The sequence below is a fragment of the Notamacropus eugenii genome, chromosome 1, assembly GCF_028372415.1.
Source record: "Notamacropus eugenii isolate mMacEug1 chromosome 1, mMacEug1.pri_v2, whole genome shotgun sequence".
Taxonomy (NCBI): Eukaryota; Metazoa; Chordata; class Mammalia; order Diprotodontia; family Macropodidae; genus Notamacropus; species Notamacropus eugenii.
The window spans coordinates 294,274,510-294,295,872 of NC_092872.1; the positions used below are offsets into that span (position 1 = coordinate 294,274,510).

The following is a 21,363-nucleotide window of genomic DNA, read 5'->3' on the forward strand; positions in this document are numbered from 1 at the left end:
CTAGCATCTTTGCCAAGAAAACCACAAATGGGGTGGTGTAGAACTGGACACAAATTAAAAATGACTGACAAAAAATATTCTGTTGTATTTTTATTCATTTTGTTAACTATTTCCCAATTACCTTTTAACCTGGTTTGGTCCACACTCTGGTGAGTTCATGTTGTTTGTTTGATACTTTTGTAGAAAATCATTATGTTTTCCCAGTAGCAATGGTAGTATGATTTGATTATCATCTCCTGAGTAAGAGGTGGTTTGCTTAGGTCCTGGTGTCTCTAGTGAGATTGTTGGAAACAATGTTCATTATGATGCCTGGGTAGTTTAAGGAAACAAGTATGATTTGACTTAGAATCCAATTTATAGCTAAATCAACTCTTTGGACGAGCCTATTGCAAAACTGAGTGAAAGTCCCTTCCAGTTGGGGGTGGGATCCCTGAAGGATCCCCTGGTTGTGAAGAGTGGGTATTGGAAAGATGTCAAGTTAGTTAGGTTTAGTGTCCTGCTGAGATGATTAGCTAGGATAAAACTCAAGCGTGATGAAGTTTAGTTAGATACAGAGGGCTGAGGTGTGTCTTGACTTAACCTCCAGTTTCTCCATTCTTTTATGTGACAATGTGCTGGTTGACTCCAACCCCTACCATCAAATGTTAACCTTATCTATGATCTCCCCTGCTATGAAACTTGGTCATGGTAGATTTATGGAATCATGGAATCTTAGTGTTAGACTTTAGACATAATCTCGTTCCACCTCTACCTAAAGTATGACTTCCGTCCCTGATGAGTTATCATCTAGCATCCCAATACTTTCGGAAGGACTCCATTGAAAAGGAGCTTATTACCTTTTGGGACACTCCATTCCACTCTGGATAGCTGAAGCTATTATGAAGTTATTTCTTATACAGAGTTTCCCAAAAATCTTAGGGCATTTTTAAGCATTAATAAGCTTAAAACATTACTTTGCCTCCTCATATAATCTATCCATTGGTTCTGGTTTTCTTGTCTTGACCCATGTTGAAGAGAGTGAACATGGGACTTCTCCTCTTTCTCCCAAACAATTTTTCTTCTTTAAGATAAACATTTCTAGGTTCTTCAAAAGGTCTTCATTTCTTAAGTGTGCTCACCAGGCTTATTAACCTCAACCTCCTCAGAAAATGTGGCTCCCAAACTGTGTACAATAGTCTAGGTATGACATTTTCAGGGAAAATCACTGTGGGACTCTTTCCCTCATGCTGGACACCATTATCCCATTGCATTATCTTTTCTAGGGTATCGTGTTATACTGTTGACATATATTACGCATATAGTCTCGCATATACAAGTTTTTATGTTACCTTCTATTTTGTTATAGTTTCTCTATTCTGTACATTTTTTTTACCCTACATACAATATAGAAATTTATATCTATGTTTATAAAATTTCATCCTATCCAATTTGGTCCATTGTTCCCAATGGACCCAGTCTTTGTTTCCAATTCTGTTTTCCACTCTATGAATTTGTTGTTGTTCAGCTGTATCCAACTCTTCTAGATCCCATTTGGGGTTTTCTTGGTAAAGATACTGGAGTGGTTTGCCATTTCTTTCTCCAGCTCATTTTACAGATGAGGAAACTGAGACAAACAGGGTTAAATGATTTGTCCAGGGTTACCTAGCTTTAGTGTTTGAGGCCAGATTTGAAGCCAGATCTTCCTGACTCCAGGCTCAGTGCTCTATTTACTGTACTACCTAGCTGCCCAGCTTTATATATCCCCAAATTTAATAATTATATTATTTAATAAAAATAGCTAGATATGCTACATTTCCATCTAAATTACTGATTAGAATTTTGACCCAACAGGGCCAAAAGCTCTGTGGTCTGATGTTTGAAGCTTGACATCAATCTATAAATCCAAACAGTTGTTGTCTGGTTGTTCAATTATTTCCAAATGTAGCTAGCTACTGTATTATTCAGTCCATAAGTCTCTATTTTGACTATGTGGCATCATGAATGACTTTGTCAAATACTTTGCAGGAGGTCTTTAATAATTAGTCTTTAGAAGCAGGAGGCTAAACGAATACGTAATACATTAATTTAAGATTGTGCTCTTTTTGCTGTGGATATTAGCCAAAGTCTGGTCTTTGGCTATCTGTACCCATTAGTTTTATGTTTAGGAAAAATGGTGATCTAAAATTTCTCAGCACTGGAAATGGCAAATAGCGTCATGGTGTTATGTATGAGCATACTTTTTAAAAAGATGGAGCTGTTGGCTATCTTTGAAGTGCTGGCCCCTGTTAAATATGTACACAGAGACAAAGGGCCTTGGAACGACATCAAGAAATATAGCAATCAGCTGTGTGATAGGCAGTTCTTCATAAGCCAAATCCATACTGGTGTTTGGGTACTCTGAACCTGAGTCATTTGCTAGTGTAAACAGAGAAAGAAGAAAACTGACCCCAGGAAGAGACACAAGGCTTTCATTACCTAGCCTTACCTCCAGCCCCCCTAGAAGGACCAGCAATCACAACAGTTCTTTGCTAAGGTACACCACAAGAGGCTGATTGTTGTTCTTCAGTTGTTTCTGTCATGTTTGACTCATTGTGACCCCATTTTGGGGTTTTCTTGGCAAAGACACTGGAGCGGTTTGCCATTTCCTTCTTCAGCTCATTTTATAGATGAGGAAACAGGCAAAACGGGACTCGCCCAGGAACACACAGCTAGCGAGTGTGTCTGAGGCAGGTTTTGAACTCGTGAAGATGAGTCTTCCTGATTCCAAAACCGGTGCTCTATCCACTGTATCACCTAGCTACCCCACAAGTGGCTGAACAGATACTCAAAGAAAGGCAGCTAGAGAACTCTGAAGGACTGAGGTCATGATGACTGACTATCAGAAATTCTTTCATATTCTTTTTTTCAACTTTTCACCTGGGAGTTCTTCTATGAGATAGCTAAATGACAGCAGCTGTCACTAGCCCTAATGAAAGCACCAGCTCTTCTCACACTGAGGATATTCAACCTACACTCATAAAATGATGGTGGTCAGTCTAGAAATACTCATTGTTCCTTCTTGTCTTAAGCAAGACTAGGCTGAGTAGGCTGAGTTCTAATATATTCCCTGGAGAACAGTTTTCTTCTTTCTGTGCTTCTCACAGAATTAAGCTCCACAATTTCTCCCCATTACTGCTGACAATATTTAAAAGTGTTTTCTAGACAATGACGTAGACTAATCAAAATTATGGATTCAAATTTCATTAAACTCTGAAAAAAGTGGGGTGCTACCTAAAGAGAGTAAGTGCATATAAAACTCATTAATCAACTTATACTGTAAAAAGTGATATACAGAAGATGGAAGGAGGGATGAATACCTAGAGAGGAATAAAAGAGTGGCACATTCTGGTAAGAAAAACATCAGGAAAACTAAAGACCAGAACTAGCCTAGGCTAACAATGAAGGCTAAGGAAAAGAAAGGGGGCTTTTTTTTTCTTTTGGCTATATTGGGATGAGAAGGGAATATTGGTTGGAGTGAATGGGATGACAGTAATGGGTAATGGAAAGAAACAATAACTACCCAACTTTTATTTTCTGACTATCTTTTTTCTTTATCAAGGAGAAAGATCTTCACACGGGGAAGATCCAAGATTATTATTGGAGTATTGAAATCTAAGATAAGATAAGTAAGAGAAAGGTGTCCTTAAAGAGTCCAGCTTCAGACAATGACTTCCTAGGATTCTAAAAGAACTTGCAGCTTTTATTGAAATTTGAAAAATCTCAGAGAAGAGGAAAAATGCCATAGGTGAGAAAAATGAGCTATTTTCCAAAAAAGAAAGCAGGGTGATTCTTCTCACCAGCCAGTGAACTTGATTTTGATTCATGGTAAAATTATAAAGATGCCATCTTCTTCCAGAGAGAGAGAGAGCTGATGGAGTCAGAGTACAGAATGAAGCGTATTTTTCTCTTATCATCTTTCCTTCCTTCCTTCCTTCCTTCCTTCCTTCCTTCCTTCCTTCCTTCCTTCCTTCCTTCCTTCCTTCCTTCCTTCCTTCTTATTAGTCAATGAACTAGTTTTTATTCATAGTAAAATTATAAAATGTATTACCGAAGGGAAGGCATGTACATATTTAGACAGGGAAGCAGTGAACATTGTGAACCAGTGTAGGTTCATTAAAAATAGGTTATGGCAGACTAATCCTATTCTCCAAACTCATATTTTTTTTTGAAACAAGGGAATGTAGCAAACAAGACATGCCCAAATTTGTGAAGGACTTCACAAAAACCTTTATAATATCCTTATGGAAAAGGAGAGATGTCTACTGGATGATAGTATAATTAGGGAGATTTGAAACTGAATGAATAACTGGGCCAGGGGTGGGGAACCTGTGGCCTTGAGTCCACATGTGGTCTTCTAACTCCTCAAGTGCAGCCTTTTGACTGAATCCAAACTTCACAGAACAAATCCCCTTAATTAAATGATTTGTTCTGTAAAACATGGACTCAGCCAAAAGGCCACACCCAAGGATCTAGAAGGTCACATGTGGCCTTGAGGCCATAGGTTCTCCACTCCTGGACTTTACCAAAGGGCAGTCATTAATAGAGTGATGTCAATCTGACAGATCACATCTGGCATATTTTATTTACTTCTGAGCATCACATTTTAGAAGAAATGTTGACAGACTGGAAGGCAGGCAGAAGTAGGTAACCAGAAGGATAATCAGGTTGGAAACCAAGATCTCTTGAAGGAATTGGGGATATTTATCCAGAAAAAGAGAAGACTTAGGTAAGAGGAGAAGATGGGATTGCTGTTTTCAAATATTTTAAAGGTCATTGTGTGAGAAAGACATTAGATTTTTTCTATTTGTCCTAGGGGTATAGGAGTAGGACCAAAAGGGAGAAGTTATAGGGAAAGAGATCTCAGCATAAAGTGAGGAAGAACTTCCTAACAGCTGGAGTTGTCCAAAACCAGAATTCCTACATGGGAAACAAAGTATTCCTCATCACTGGGAGCTCTGAAGTAGAGGCTGGATAACATCATTAGGAGAAGGTGTAGAGAGGATTAATGCTTTGGGATTTAGGCAACATGGAATAATGGAAATGAGTGCTAGAGTTGGTCAAGAAGCATTTAGTAAGCACTTGTTATATGTCAGAGATCATCTTCTAATGGGAGAGACGACATGCAAAGAACTATGTACACACAAGATATATAATGGGCAAATGGGAGGTAATCTCAGTGGAAAGACTTGGGTAATAGGTGTATGGGGAGGGTGAAAGTGAAGGACTGGAGTCCATGAAAAGCCTCCTAAAGTCGGGGAAATTTGAGCTGAGTCTTGAAGGAAGCCAGGGAAGCCAAGAGGTAAAGGTGTGAAGGGAGAAGGTTCCAGGCATATGGAACTGCCAACGAAAAGACAAGTGGGGGGAGATGGATTTTCATTCATTCGATACCAAAAAGGCCAGTGTCTGTATCATAGAGTATGTGGAGGGGAATAAAATGTGAGAAGATTGGAAGAGTAGAAAGGATGTTGCAAAGGGTTTTAAAAGCTAAAACAGGATTTTATATTTGATCCTGGAGATACTATCGAGTCCCTGGAGTTAGTGAATAGGGTAGGTGACATGGTCAAACCTCAGCTTCATGAAAATGAGTTTGGCAACTGAATGGATGATGAATTGAAACAGAAGAGAGACTTGAGGCAAGAAGACCAACCAGAAATTTTTTGCCTTAGTCCAGGAATGAGGTATTGAACTAGGGTGATGACTGTGAATGAAGAAAAGAGGACATTGATAAGAGGAGATTGTTTAGGTAGAAATTACAAAAAAATTGGCAATGTATATGAGTGATAAATATGAGTGAGAAATCAAGGATGACATAAAAGCTGCAAGCCTAGCAGAGAAATGGAAATTGAAGGGATGCCCATCAATTGGAGAATGGCTGAACAAGTTGTGGTACGTGATTGTGATGGAATGCTATTGCGCTATAAGAAATGATGAGCAGGATGCTCTTAGAGAAACCTGGAAAGACTTACATAAACTGATACAAAGTGAAATGAGTGAACCCAGAGAACACTGTACACAGTAACAGCAATATTGTAAGATTATCAGCTGTGAATGACTTAGCCACTCTTGATGATACAACGATCTAAGACAACTCTGAAGATTTATGATGAAAAATGCTATCCATCCCCAGAGAAAGAACTGATAGAGTCTGAACACAGACTGAAGCAAACTTTTTTACTTTGATTATTTTTCTTGAGTTTTTTTGGTCTATGTTTTCTCTTACAACATGACTAATGTGGAAATATGTTTTGCATGACTGCACGTGTATAACCTATATCAAATTGCTTGCCTTCTCAATAAGAGAGTGAGGAGTAAGGGAGGAAATTTGGAACTCAAAGTTTTAAAAATGAATGCTAAAATTATTTTTTCCATGTAATTGGGGGAAAACAAAATAAATATATATATAAATAAATGTGTATTATATGTGTATTATACATTATACATGTGTATTAAAAGTTGCAAGCCTAGATGACTGGAAGTATTGTATTGTTCTCTATAGTATAGGGAAGTTTGGAAGTAGGGAAGGTGTTGAGAAAAGATAATCAATACATGTTGGGTTTGAAATGCCAATGAGACATGCAGTTTGAGATATTCATAAAGTAGCTGGTAATGCAAGACTAGAGATCAGGAGAGAAGAAGGGCTAGATTCAAACACTGCATTTGACACTTGGAAACTTTATGACCCTGATGATGAGCAAATCACTCAACTTCCCCAAGTTTTACCTAATCCATAAAATTAAGATAATTATATTTGTAGTACTTCATTCTACTATTTGATGATCAAATGAGATGTATTATCATACATGTATATAGAACTCTAAGTCCAGGGCAGCTAGGTGGTACAGTGGATAGAGTGTTGGGTCTGGAGTCAGGGAATAACTGAGCTCAAATCTGACATCACACACTTACTAGCTGTGCAACCCTGGGCAGGTCACTTACCCCTGCTTACCTCAGTTTCCTCATCTGTAAAACGAGTTGGAGAAGCAAATGGAAAACTATTCCAGTATCTCAAGAAACCACTCCAGTATATCAAGAAAATATCAAAAAATCCCAAATGGATTCATCAAGAGTTGATCACAATTGAAACGATGAACAGCAAGAGATCAGTCTCGTCATCCACATTGGGAAAATAAAGTGGACGAAGAATACACATTTGCGACATGCAGGTCAATGGGAAGCCCGCTGAGTTATTTCACCAAAATATATATCTGGGACATATCCAATGATAATGGCCCAGAATTAGACAGAAGGAAATTTGGAAATTATTGTGCCTTAAGTGATTTTAAACTACTTGCTTGATGCAAAAGTTCATCTCAGTGTTACTGTTCTTCTGGTGCTGCTACATAGCTGCAAGCTGTGGAATGTTATAATCTCAGAAGAATCAGAATTGTAGGTAACTCACTACAGCGTCTCTATGAGGGAGAACTTTTGTGCAAAAAATGCATGAAAAAAAGACCTCAAAAGCATCTATGACTAAAGAAGGATGTAAGCCAGTTATTTAATGAGAGTGATAGTTAACAGATATATAAACTGAGGATTATAGGATATTCATACATTAAAAGAATCAGAAGACCTCTGGGACTGGGATTCCTAATCTGAACTCCATGGATAATTTTAGGGGATCTATGAAGCTGAATGAGTTATTTCCTTAACATGACTGCTAGGTAAGAGGCAGCTAGGTAGCACACAGAACAGAGTGCTGGATCTGGAATCCGTGAAAGACCTGAGTTCAAATTCAGCCTCAGACACTTATTAGCAGTGTGACCCTGGGCAAGTCATTTAACCTTGGTCTTCCTCAGTTTCCTCAAATGTAAAATGGGGATCAAAAGTGGCACCTATCTCACAAGGTTGTTGTATAAAACAGATAAGACAATATTTGTAGAGCATTTAACAGAGTGACCGGCACATTGTACACACTTAATAAACACATATTCTGTCTCCTCCACTAATCTCTAAGTGAAATTTAACATCTTCAATTATTAAAAACATTATTTTGAGGCTTCATCAGATGAGCAGAGTGTTCTATGAAACAAAAAAGGTTAAGAACTTCTGATCTAGTGTGCTGGGTAGATGTTCTAGAGAATATTTACATGAAATAGATGTGGACAAAAATGACAAAAATGGAAAAAAACGAGAAGGTGGATGATGGTTATAACCTGAACCAGTCTCCAACAGTTAGGAGATCTGTGATCAAGGATCTGCTGAAGTATGTGAATGACATTGAAAATAGAACACTGAGCTGGATGGCTAAAGTGACCCACTGTAATTCTGGTTTTACACTCTTTGTATCTTGGATTAAAGGTAGAACATGAAATGTTCTGCTTCAAATGTTTGTGCTACAAATGATCCCTGTAGGGATTTTCCAGCGGTCTACCCTACTGAACAATCTCAACCTATTTCCTAGCCTCTTCATTCAGAAAAAATGTTCTTTAATAGGCCACAAAATGGTGTCTAGGAAAGGCCTACCTTGATTATATGAGACAAGTGGACAAGAAGCAACTGCTGAGCACAGGCATTTATGCATGATGGAAGAGGAGCAAAAGGTGCTGGGACTCCTTGAGTCAGCAATGTTATCCACTGAGTGTGGCTGGGCTGAGGATATTCTCCTCAGCCTGATCTTGGCGCTAAGTGCTGAAGTCCAACCTTCTGCAAGAAGACTTTCTTGGTCCTCCATGATCTTAATCCTTTCCTTCTAAAACTATCTCCAGTTTGCCCTGTATGTATCTTTTTATACATGGTTGTTTGCTTGTTGTCTTCCTCCATTAAACTGTGAGCTCCTTGAAGGCAGGGATAGTATTTTTGCTGTGTTTGTATACTCAGCACTTAGAACAGTGCCTGACACATACTAGGTACTTTATAAATGCTCTTGACTTGGCCAAGGACCCTAACGCTTCTGTCAAAGCATCTCTTCCTTTAAAGCAAAATGGAGGATTACAATGGCCACTGCAGGAAATCCAACTGAAAATTCAGTGAGAAGGATTAATTAGTAGTGAGTGACCCTAAAATGATCACTAAGGCCAAGCATCAAGAATGACTTACTATAAGCTATTAGTTCCACTTTTGCCTCCTAAAAAAGGAATATTTGTTTCTAGCTTTTTTTTTGTGAGGCAATCAGGGTTAAATGATTTGCTTAGGGTCACACAGCTAATAAGTGTCAAGTGTCTGACTGTACTTAGCGCTCATCCTTGGAAAAACAACTGGAAAACATTTGTTTCAAAAAATAAATTGGAAAATAAGATACTCATAATTTACTCCTTGGTTCCAGCACTGCATTAACAAAGAAGTGCAGGTTCTCTAAGTGCTTTTAGATCCGAGTCGCCAGTGCAACGGAAGATGATAATGGATTTCCATTATTACTATTTAGTGATTTTACACTTAAGCAAAATTGCAAACTAGTAAAATAATAAAATGTATTACTTCGTCACATTATGATTTTGGATGGTGAGACTAGGGGGTAGTTTCATTAGTATAGCAAAGAACTGGTATATAAACTCCCTCAATTGATGGAAATTGGCAATTTATCTCTCATTTATATAGTTATAGAGTTGCCTTGGGCACTGAGAGGTTAAGTGATTTGCCCAGGGTCACTTTGCCCAGAGATGTGATCTGAACCCAGGTCTTCCTTATTCCAACAACCATGTCATGCTTCTTCTTAGTTCACATGATAGACTTAGCATAATACAAAGCCCAGAATTCCATCCTGTGCTTTTTCTGAATAGAGCCTGGCCATAGCCTTGCAAAGAGTGAAATCTGAACTAACAATTACCCAAAGTCCTTTGGTCCCATGTTAAAGAGTTGGCCTGGGGAGGGAGGCAAATGAACACCTGGCATTTGAATCAGTCAGGTAAATGAGCAAACCTGCGCATCCTCGTATGTGTATCGCCCTGGGTCTTTGACATTTTGACTTGTTTTCTCATAGCTGTGAGAATCCAGGTTGATTGCACTTTGGGCTCCAGGAGCCAGAAATTCTTGCCAAATTTCTTCCACTCGAGTTGCCACATCCTGTAAAGGTTGTTTCTTGAGATCTTGGACAGCCAACCAAAACCTTGAATTGGGAGCATAAAGACACCATTAATTCCATGAGGCAGACACATAGATTCATAACTCTTATTTTTCCATGGAGTCAGGTTCTAGGGCTGACAGCTTATAGCATTAATTCTCAATACAGTCCTTTCTGGGTGACCTGCTCTAATGTTATCTTGTGGAACCCATTTGCAATGGAATGGATGATGTTTCAAAGAATTGCATTTACTGGTTGGGAGACCTGGACATAAATGTTCGAAATGTGATCCATGGCAATATTTTGCTTAGAGAAGGGAAACTTTCCTTCTCTACATGTCCCAATTTGTGACTAAATATATGATGCAAGGAAGTCAGGATCCCATTCTATTCAACTACAAGACTGGAAAGGAAAACAATTGTGAAAAACTATGAGCTTTTATGATCAATGCAATGGCCAATTAAAACCCAAGAAGATTGAACATGCTTCCCATCTCTTAGAAGACAGGTGATGGGCTAGGGTGTAGAACGAGGCATACATTTTCAGACACAACTAATATATCAGTTTGTTTTATGTGACTGTACTTTATTGTAACAAGGGAGTGCTATGTTTTTTTTTCTTCTTGGGGGTAAAGAAAAATGAGAGGGGAGTGGGGAAGTATTAAAGGTGATACCAAAAAAAAGGAAGAAAAGAACATTGAGGAATCATTAGATAACAAAAAGGAGAGAATAGAAGAAAATTTATAAGGAGACATTGACAAGCAGGGCAGTGTGAGAACTATCACGTAAAACTTAAAACATATCTTCCCCTCTCCCTAAACAATAACAAAGCCAAGGTGAATTCATGTAATGTGGAGATTCATAGCTTCCTATGCAGTCCCTCTTTGTTTTTTTATATAGAGAAATGTTCATGCTCATTGATGTTTAAGTTAAAAATCATAAAAGGAAAATTTTTGTTAAAATAACCAAAAAAATTAATTAGAATGAGTTATAAGAAGTATAAGAAGGAAGATTTGTATGAACGGATGCAGATTGAATAAAGCAGAATCAAGAGGGTAGGATACACAATGACTATCGTAACATAAATGAAAATACCACTAACTTCACTGAAACACATTTCACTCCTCTCAGTAGTCAGGGAATGGCCCTTGTAATGAACAAAAGAAAAAATAACTAAATCAACTGAAACTGTTGCTAATCACTGTTAATGATATATAATATATTATATATATAATATACAAATATAAAAACTGTTAATCACTCTAAGCCAGTCATTAAGTGGAGCTTGTGCAGGGACCTATTGTTGTTCAGCCCATGGTCTTCAGAGCACACTGGGTTTAAGGTTTTGGAAATGAAAAGGAAGGAAGGAAGGGAGGGAAGAAGAAAGGAAAAAAGGACATCTAGCCAGTAGACCCCAAAGGAAGGGGAGAGGGAGAGAGAAGGGAGAGGATGAGCTCAGTTACCTAGCTAGCTGGGTCCTTACTCATGCAGATCAGTCTACTCACAGTCTGTGTTCATCCTTTGTTTTCGAAGAAGACCATGACATCAGAGAAATGATGACGTGACTTGCACTTGATGGGCGTTATCTCCCTCTAAATGAGTACCTGAAAAGGTCTAGCCTAAAAAGGCCAAGGTCTCCCATTGCATCCTGGACCATCTCTAGTCATCCTGATGAATATCTGGTCATTGGACACAGATAGGAGAAAGTAAGGTTGGTGACCTTGCACATCCCTCCCTCACTGAAAACCAAGTCAAGTGCAAGTCATGTCATCATTTCTCTGATGTCATGGTCTTCTTCGAAAACAAAGGATGCACACAGATTCCTCTCAGTAAAAAAGTGAAGGCTGTGAGTCCTTCTGATGGGGTTGCTGAGGATGGTTAGTTTTTTTAAAATTGTTTTTCTTTGTTACAAGGGATGTAGTGTGGTGTGTATATGTATGTGTGTGTGTGTGTGTGTGTGTATTATTACATGGGGAAAATGACAACAGAGTAAAAAATAAGTTTTCAATAAAATTTAAAAAAATAAAATAAATCAATGAGAAGGAATAAGAAGGACCATAGAGAATTTTATAGTCAATAGATCATTAGAATTCATCCCTTTGCAGACAAGGACAATAAAATAAAAATGGAATGGATTGACAAAGCTTCTTTTTAGAGGAAAATGGGCCAAACAGGTGCAGCTCTGTGTAAGACAAAGCAGTGCTATGCAGGAATCAATGTTGAAGGTGCCTGTGGGGAGCTAGGAGCAGTAGGAAAAGGAGGAAAGAGCATTCTGATTAAGTACTCTGTGGGGGAAGGCAAAGAGAAAATTCTCTCTCCCACCTTTCTCTTTCTCTTCTATTAGGCCTACAAAACCAATACAGTTGTTAAGAGAGCTGGGCACCAGTGACCAAAGCCAAATCTTTGACAGCAGCAATAAGTCCCCAGTGATGGTCCCAAAGTACATACAGTCAGGGACAAAAATGTTTTTGTTGGTGAGGATGGATGATAATAATAACCGCAACTATTCTCATCTATACAGCCCTTTTCTGTTTATAAAAGACTGGTAGGTGTTGCAGCAGGTAGAGCAGAGTTTAAATCCTGCCTCAGATATCTGCTAGCTTTGGGAAGCTGGGCAAGTCATTTAACTTCTCTCTCATATGTATGATGAGGTAATAAAAGCACTTACCTCCTAAGGCATTTAAAACATTTGGAAAACCTTCAAGCACTCTATAAATGTTAGCTATTATTATGAATAAAAATGTTTTCCTTATAAGTACTCTGTCACAGATAGGATAGTGTATAGATGAGAGAATTGATTCAGAAAGATTATGAATTCAGTCACACAACTCGTTGGTGACTAAATTGGAGACTTGAATCCCATGTCACAAGGTCTCCGGATTGATATCTGAAAAAGATTTCAGGGATCATCAAGTTTAACCATCTCATTTTATAGTTGAGGAAACAGAGACCTAGGGAGGGGAGGTGACTAGTATGAAATCATCTAAGTTATAAGTAGAAAACCTGATAGTTACAGTCCTATCTTTTGACCTCACATCTATTGCTCTTTCATATTTGGGGTAGATTGGGTACATCTTCTAAACCGTGAACAGGGGGATGGTGTCACTGGGTCGACATCAGTTAAAGATGAGAACATGGAGACTGGAGTTCTGATCCATCCCTTATAATAGGAAACAGACAGGACAGAAAAGGACGGGGATCCCCAACATCAGCCATAGCAATGATGAGGAGGATGACAACTGTTCTCATTCTTAGCATCGTTGACATTCTTATCTTCATCATTTATATTTATCTAGTACCATAAGGCTCACGAAGTACTTTTCTTTCAACATCCTTATGAGGTAGATGGACTCTACACTCCAGTATCAGTGACCGGTCTCAATGTTAAGAAGGTGTATTCTGATCTGCATCTTCAGTGAAACCTACCTGTTTTCTTTAAAGGTTAACTATGTTCTCATCCCACAGATTTTCGGAGTCATCTGCATATCACTAAGGTGACGCCCTGTGGTCATTTGAGGTAACTACAATCTCCTTTATGGAAAGGGTAATCAACGGAAGAAAACTCATGTGGACATACTATAGGCTTGAAGTGTTCATTCTTTCCTCCTCCTCCCCTTCCTTTTATACCTCACTCCAACAAGGAAGAGAAAAAGGGAGAAGAGAGGAGCAGAGAGCTCAAAGAGAACCCTGGACATAGCCTCACTTTAGATATCAAAGATAATTTAATGGGAAGAGTCAATATGTGATATTTAAATGTAATGACCTAACTTAGGTGTAGAGTAGGGAAACAGAGTTCTGCCATTGATGGGCTATGTGGACAATAAAAAAACTGGAGCACTGATTCTGATATCAGACCTGGGTTCCAGTCTCCGTTCTCCTACTTGGACAAGACACTGAAATTCTTTGGACTCTAACTTCTACATTTATAAAATGATCTGCAATTTGTTCTCAAAGCTTCCTTCTTCCCCTATATCCTATGATCTGATCTGAATTGCTAAACCATCATCCTGGCCTCCCGGCTTCCTCGTCTGTAACATAGTAATCTAACACTAGTTGGTAGAGGCAACCTGGACAGCATAATTCTGGCAATAACTCAGCTCTAGCTTTGGGGCTGATTTTCAGGAAATACTTACAATTCAGTTAGGTAAAGCAGTGAGATGGTGGTACATTGGCCAAACTAAACTGATACTCAGATCACCATATAAACCATAGAGACATCGCAGTATTTGTAAATATGGTGTGTACCTTCAGTCATGTTCAATATTATCTTGGAGCTCTGGACATTTCTCATTGTGAATTGCATCTGATTTCATTTTAGGCCTGTAGCCAGTATTCCTTTTCCTGCCTTCCACCACCACCTCAAATTCTTTTACTCTTTTCCTGTCATTGTTCCTAGGTCTACTTGTTCTTCTGGGAGAGGGGGTGAAAGGAACATGCAGTTGACTCCCAAAGGAAACAAGATGGGAGAATTCTAATCAGATAGTGAAACTGCAGAGTTGTTAGACAACTATTGGGGTTGGTTTCCTCACCTCAGTGGCATGGTTCCCTTAAATTCATGAGCCCTCCCCTTGTATTCTTTTCCTCTCAGTTTCTAAGATTGGCCATGATATCAAAGGGGGTGCACTTCGGGCTAGGGCCCAGAGATAGAAGAAAGATAGCTCCAACTCCCTAATTTTATACATGATGAAATTCAGGTCCATGATAAATCCAGCTCTTTTTTTCATCTTGCTACACTGATCCAAATTGACACGTGACAGTGGTGTCACTTGTGAGAAAAACTGTGGGGTTTGTTTTTTTATGAAGCATGATGGGGATTTGGAGCACTGGAAGGAAGTATGTTAATGATGTTTACAAATTATCATTCAAGAAACTAGTAGAGACTTTGAGTTAAGATGGTTATGTGAACGGGTGTAAAGGAAACTAGGTCTCTCATATAACCTCCAGAAAAGATCAACAAAAGGCACCAGATCAAATAGTGATTAAGAAATCCAGGGAGAAACAAAAGAAAGCACTGTCAGCCAGCTGACGATTGCATAAAAAGACAGCCAGAAGCCTGAAGGCATTAGGAGAGGGATCCTGTCAGGGATGCCAACATGAGCTCAGGTAAATCACCCAGAAGCCTGTCAACACTCTTATTGGGATGCTCTAGGAAGGACTGAAACCTGCTAGTACTCTGAGCACAGACACACCAGGAGATGTGGAGGCCAATGGTATGAACCAAGAAAACTTAGTTAAGGGAAAAACAGGGCCTGAAAACCCCATTCAAGAGTATAGGATAAGCAGGGGGTGGGGTGGGTGGAGCCAAGATAAGTAAAGGCAAGGACTTACCTGAGCTCTGCCCCAAACCCCTCCATATACCTGTAAAGTGACTCTAAACAAATTCTAGAGCAGTAGAACAGAAAGACAGAGTGAAACAAATTTCTAGCCCAAGATAATCTGGATGATCAACAGGAAAGGCCTGTTGCACCAGGCTGAGAAAGGAGTGTAGTCCAATGCAGGCCACACCAGCATGGCACCCAGTAAAACCCAGCACAGGACTCAGGGGACTGAATCACTGGCAGTTGTTTCCATTTCCAAACATCTCAATCCAAAGAATGTCAAAGACAACTTAGGTCAGTAGAAAAGGTCTGTTGGACCTGGGTGAGAGGAGAGCATAGTCTGGCCTCAGCACTGCCCTGGCCCCAGCAGACCAGGAGCAGGGCTTTGGAGTGACTGAATCAGCAGTGGCAGTGGCTGCTTCTCGAGCTCTCAGCCCAGATGGTAAGGGGATCAAATAAATTGTCAGAAGGAAATTACACTGGTCTCTTTACTGGCACTGAGGCAGGTTTCTTTTGCTTTGCCCATACTTGGTTCTGGATGACAGTCCTGGGTGGTAGTCTCAGGGTGAGGAGGAGCACTGGCATAGCAGAGCTTGTGGCAGCAGCAGAGAGGGAATCCTCCTTAGTTCCAGAGCAAAAAAGAGTGCTTGTGGTCATTCACAGACCAGAGCACAGACTAGGAGAGGAGTAAACACCTCTCCTTAGATCATACCACCTTGGAAGAAGTGAAAACTTATGGGTCCCTTGAAGCATCTCTGAAAGTAGCTACACAAAACCCCTGAAGCTCAAGATAGTATGCCCCACCCCACCCCTGCTGGAAGCAGAGTTCTACCTTAATAAAGAGTTAAAGAGTCAAATAATTGGCTGGAAAAAATGAGCAAACAATGGAAAAAAAAACTTGGACTATAGAAACTTACTTTGGTGACAAGGAAGATCAAAACATACCCTCAGAACACAACAAAGTCAAGGACCCTACATCCAAAGCCTCCAAGAAAAATATGATTTAGTCTCAGGTCATGGATGAGCTCAGAAAGGGTTTTGAAAATCAAGTAAGAGAAGTAGAGGAAAAATTAGGAAGAGAAATGAGAGTGATGCAAGAAAATTATGAAGAGTGTAGGATGGGGAAGAGTCTGACTTTGACATAAACTAGGAATAATGCTGGAGATATGACTGAACAGAGGAAGACACTACACACAATGAAGAAGTATCATGGGTCAAGAAGTATCCAAGGTGCAAAATCAGAAGAGAATAACTCCACAAAAACTACAAATATAGTCTCAGAGGGGAAAAAATGGCTTGATCACAAGTACCACATGCAAAAAAGAGAAGGGTAAAAAATGAAACCAGAATTCTGGAGGAAAAAATAGAATAAACAACTTACAACAAAAATAGCAAACTCATTGAAAATCAGGATGAAACAAACAGAACTCAAAGATTCCATGGGACAAAAAGAAATATTGGGGAAAATGAATTTAAAAACAACAACAACAGAAGAATATCTAATGCATCTGCAGTCATAAATAATTGACCTGGAAGAACGGATTAAGGAGAAATAATTTAAGAATCAGCAGCCTCTCTAAAAGCATGACCAAACAATAAAACCTGTGCATCATACTTCGAGAAACTTTAAATACAAACTGCCCAGATGTATTAGAATCACAGTGCAAGGTAAAAACAGAAAGAATCCACTAGTTACCTCCTGAAAGATAGCTGAAAATGGAAACTTCCAGAAATATCATAGCCAAAATTCATACCTTCTCTGTCAAAAAAAAAATACTGTAAATAACCAGAAAGGAAAGAATTCAAGTACCAAGGAACCACATTCAGGATCACGCAAGACTTGTCAGCACATACTGTAAAAGAGAGAAATTCTTATAATATGACATTCCAAAAGACAAAAATTAAAGACTTATAACAACGACAGTACAACCTTTCAGAGGAAAAAAGGATCTTTAATAAAGTAGGGATTTCTAGGTATTTCTGATAAAAAGTTTCAAGTTGAATAAGAAATTCAAAATGCAAACTCAGGAGTCAAGAGAAACTTAGAAAGGTAATTCTATTTAAGCAAGTGGAAATAGCTAAACAATGATGAAATTATTATATTCTAATAGAGGTTAAAGAGATAAGTGCCCCTTTAGGATCCTAATACAGTCATAGAAGGAAGTTAAAAAGTTAAAAATCTAGGGCTTTAGTGTGATTTTGTTCTGCTTTGATGGTCTTAAAAGAGTAAAGAAAAGGGAAAGGAAAAGGAATATACTAGGCAAGAAGTAAGAGGAACTATATAACTGAGGTATGCAAGAAATATATGCAAACATGAAAAAAGAGATGGGAGAGTGGGCATCATGTGAACCTATTATCTGAATCAAAAAGGCATGCATACACATACACACAGTTACTATAAAAACAAATTAAACTTAACAGGACATAGACAAAGAGAAGAAAGGGTGGGATGTAAAAGGGAGGACAGATTCAGGAAAGCAAAACAAAATTCAGCTTCAGAGGTGAATAATAAAGGAGGTCTCAAAAAGAGAGAATGGTAAGAACCGAAGATTGGAGTCTGGGTGAGATGAAAGAAGGAGCAGTGGAATGGAAGTTGAATATGTCAATTATAAAACACTTCTGTTTATCACAATACTTTCACTACTTCCTTATAAAGAGGTATGTGGAAAGCAATGGGAGGAAATGGTAGATGAGGATATGATAAAAGAAAATATAAATTCAATAATCAGAACTGTAAACATGAACAAGATAAACTCACCCATAAAATAAAGGGAATAAAAGACATCAGAAAATAGATTCCAACAATAACTTGTTTACAAGAAATGGACTATATACAAAGATGTCCGTAATTGGAATGAAAGGCTGGAGTAGAATTTATTATGCTCCAAGTGAATTTATAAAAACAGAGGTAGCTGTCATGATCTCAGACAAGATAACAGTAAACTTGGACATGGTTAAAAGGGCTTTTAGGCCGGATTTGATCCCAGGTCCTCCTGATTCCAGGGTGGGTACTCTATTCACTGTACTACCTTATTGCCTTGATGTTTTCAATAGATGCAGAAAAAGCTTTTTAAAAAGTATAATACTCACCTATATTAAAACCATTAAAAATTATAGGTATAAATGAACCGTTCTTTAATATCACAAATAGTATCTATTTAACACCAAAAGTCAGTTAAATGCCTTTCCATTAAGACCAGGGGTAAAGCAATCCATTCATTCATGAAAGCAATTTTGGCACTATATGTCTCAAAAATCATTTAACTGTGCATAATTTTTGATCCAGTGATACAACTACTACTTTTATATCCCACAGAGATAAAGGAGGGACATATCCCACATGTACAAAAATATTTATAGCAGCATTTTCTGTTGTAGCAAAAAACTAGAAGCTAAAGCAGTGCTGATCAACTGAGGAGTGGCTGAACCAATCATGTTATGTGAATGTAACAAAATGTGATTCCATCATAAGAAATAGTGAAAAGGACAAAATCAGAGACTCTTGGGAAGCAATAGAAACTGATATAGAGTGAAATGAACAGAACCAGGAGTACATTCATATTATGACTGCAACATTATAAAGAAAAATAACTTTGAAAAATTTAAGAACTCTTTATAACATAGTGACCAACCATGACTACAGAAAACTGATGAGAAAGCATGCTTCTCACCTCTTGGCAGAGAAGTGATGAAATAGAGGTACAGAATGAGACAAATATTTTCAGACTTAGCCAATTTTTGGATTTGTTTTTCTTGCCTATGCTTCTTTCTCTTTTTTTAAGGGAAAACTTTTTGTTTGGGGAGGGGAAGGCAATTAGAAATTAGAGTAGCATTGAAAAGGAAATAGAGAAGGAAATTAGAGTATCATTGAAATATTTTTTTAAAATTCACACAATAGAAGGGAGTCTTTTAAAGGGGAATACATAAGCAGGACAACTTTGGAACTAATGCACTGAATTGTTACATAATTTTTTAAAAACGAAGCTATTTCAAATACAGGTTTGTGGTTCACTTACAACCCTCATTTTCTACACTTTATATATGCATATATGTTAATGTTGATATTTGTCAAGTTCAGAATAACAAAAAAATCAAATTAAAATCCTATTAAACAAGAAAAGAAAAAAAAACTAACACTATTTCTCTAGAGGAGCAGAAAGGGTCCCAGAGAACAGGTCACAAAAAGATTACCTCACTGACTTGTTTTGAGCCACATAATGAAGAATGCTAGATTCACTGCTGTCCTGCTCCTTATATTACAATGCCTAGACTTGCCCTCCAATTAAATTCAACAAATATTTACTACTTCCTACATAGTACCCCAATCGAAAGACAAAAAAAATGGTCCTGACCTCAAGGAGTTCACATTATACAGAGAGAGAGAGATGATAGGTACATAGATAAGTAATATCAAATGTATACAAAGTAAAATATAAGAAATGCAAGAGGAAAAGAATAGGAACATTTGGAGGTTTAGGAAAGGCTTCATACAGGTGGGAACACCTGAGCTACATTCTAAAGAAAACTAGGAATTATAGGAAGCAGAATTGAGAAAGGAGTTCACTTAAGATTATGGACTGTTTGTGCACAGGCACAGGGGAAGGAAATAGAATGTTGTTTATGAAGAATTGGCTATGAAGCCAGTTTGATTAGAATTGAGAGTTCACAAAAGGGAGTGTGGATTGAAGAAATGAAGGACTTTAAATACAGGTTAAAGATTTTATATTTTTCCTAGGGGCAATAGGGAATCACTGTACTTTTTTTTTGAGGGAGGGGAGCAACATGGTCAGATTTGTGTTTTAGGAATACTGATTTGGATAGACTAGAGGAAAGAAGAGACTTGAAGGAACACCATTTAGGAGGTAATTGCAACTGTTAAAATGGGAGATAATGAGGGTCTGAATTAGGATAGGGGTTGCATGAGTGGAGAGAAGGGAACAAGAAAAAGAGGTGCTAGATGTAATGTAAATAAGAGAGATAAGACTTAACAAATATCTGACTATGGAAGGGAGGGAAAGGATAAGGTTATAAACCTGGGAAGGAAAACTGAGGCAGTTCACGGAGGCTAGAGGACTGACTTCCTTTGGGCCACTGCAGTCAGCATCATTAATGCAGGCATTCTTCCCAAAGCCTGCTGGGGCTGTGCAATTTCTCACACAAATGGGGGACATCTGGATCATTTCCTATCCTCATTACAGTCCCAAGAAGGCATTCATCTTTTGCAATTTTCTGTCCCTTGTGCCCTGGAAGAACTATAGGGTCTTCTGGGAAGACCTTTAGAAGAAGTAAAGAACCAGACTGCTCCTGACCTTTGCCTGTCTCCTGTTGTTAGAGACTGCCCCAATGCTCTCTGTTGTCTGGGAGATTCTGTACAGTGTGCTATATAACCCAAGAGAATGAAGGTCCAATTTTTCATCTAACCATGAATTTTAAAATAATCTTTAAAAAAAAAAACGAAATTCCAAATGTTGAGAATCTATGGGGAACCCAAAGTGATAATGATGTAAGGGATAAAAATTGCTCCACAAAAGAATTGGATATGCCTGCGTGGGTCCCTTTCCCTGGCATTTCTTTGCACATATCATGGGCGCTCTCCTGTCAGCTGCCTGCATTCCCCTGAGATGACCTGCCGCATCTGGGCTATGGTCACATTGACAAAGCTGTCAAAATGGCATCTGGCCATGACTTCAAAGGAGCCTTTGCTTGATTTGAAATTCAGGGCAGGAGCTGCGGTTTTGTTGTGCTATCTTCAAGCCCCACAGTCCTGAGCTGGGACCCTCAGACCCCCGAATCTCCAAACTCTCGACTCCTGGGGAAATATTCCCACGAAAAGGATAACAGAGCTACTCTCTCAGTGCCTGATGGGTTAGGGGAGGCATGGTCCTGGTTTCCTGCACATTCAGCCCTTATCAAAGGACTGCAGGTATCTTCCGCTGCCCTGAATGCCAGCAGGGAATCAGCGCAGAAAAGCCACCCGCCCGGCACTAAGCCTCTTCTACTTAATACAGAAAGCCTGGAACGACTGGTGAGC

The 21,363-nt window shown here is 38.7% G+C and overlaps 1 protein-coding gene across 1 annotated transcript in view; it reads right to left on the reverse strand.

Moving 5' to 3' along the window:
- RGS6 (regulator of G protein signaling 6) overlaps positions 1-21,363 on the reverse strand; it is a 662,738-nt gene that overhangs the window by 62,525 nt on the left and 578,850 nt on the right. Inside the window, 1 exon segment of the mRNA XM_072629224.1 lies at positions 9,874-10,060. Within this exon segment, the coding sequence (XP_072485325.1) occupies positions 9,874-10,060 (187 nt within the window).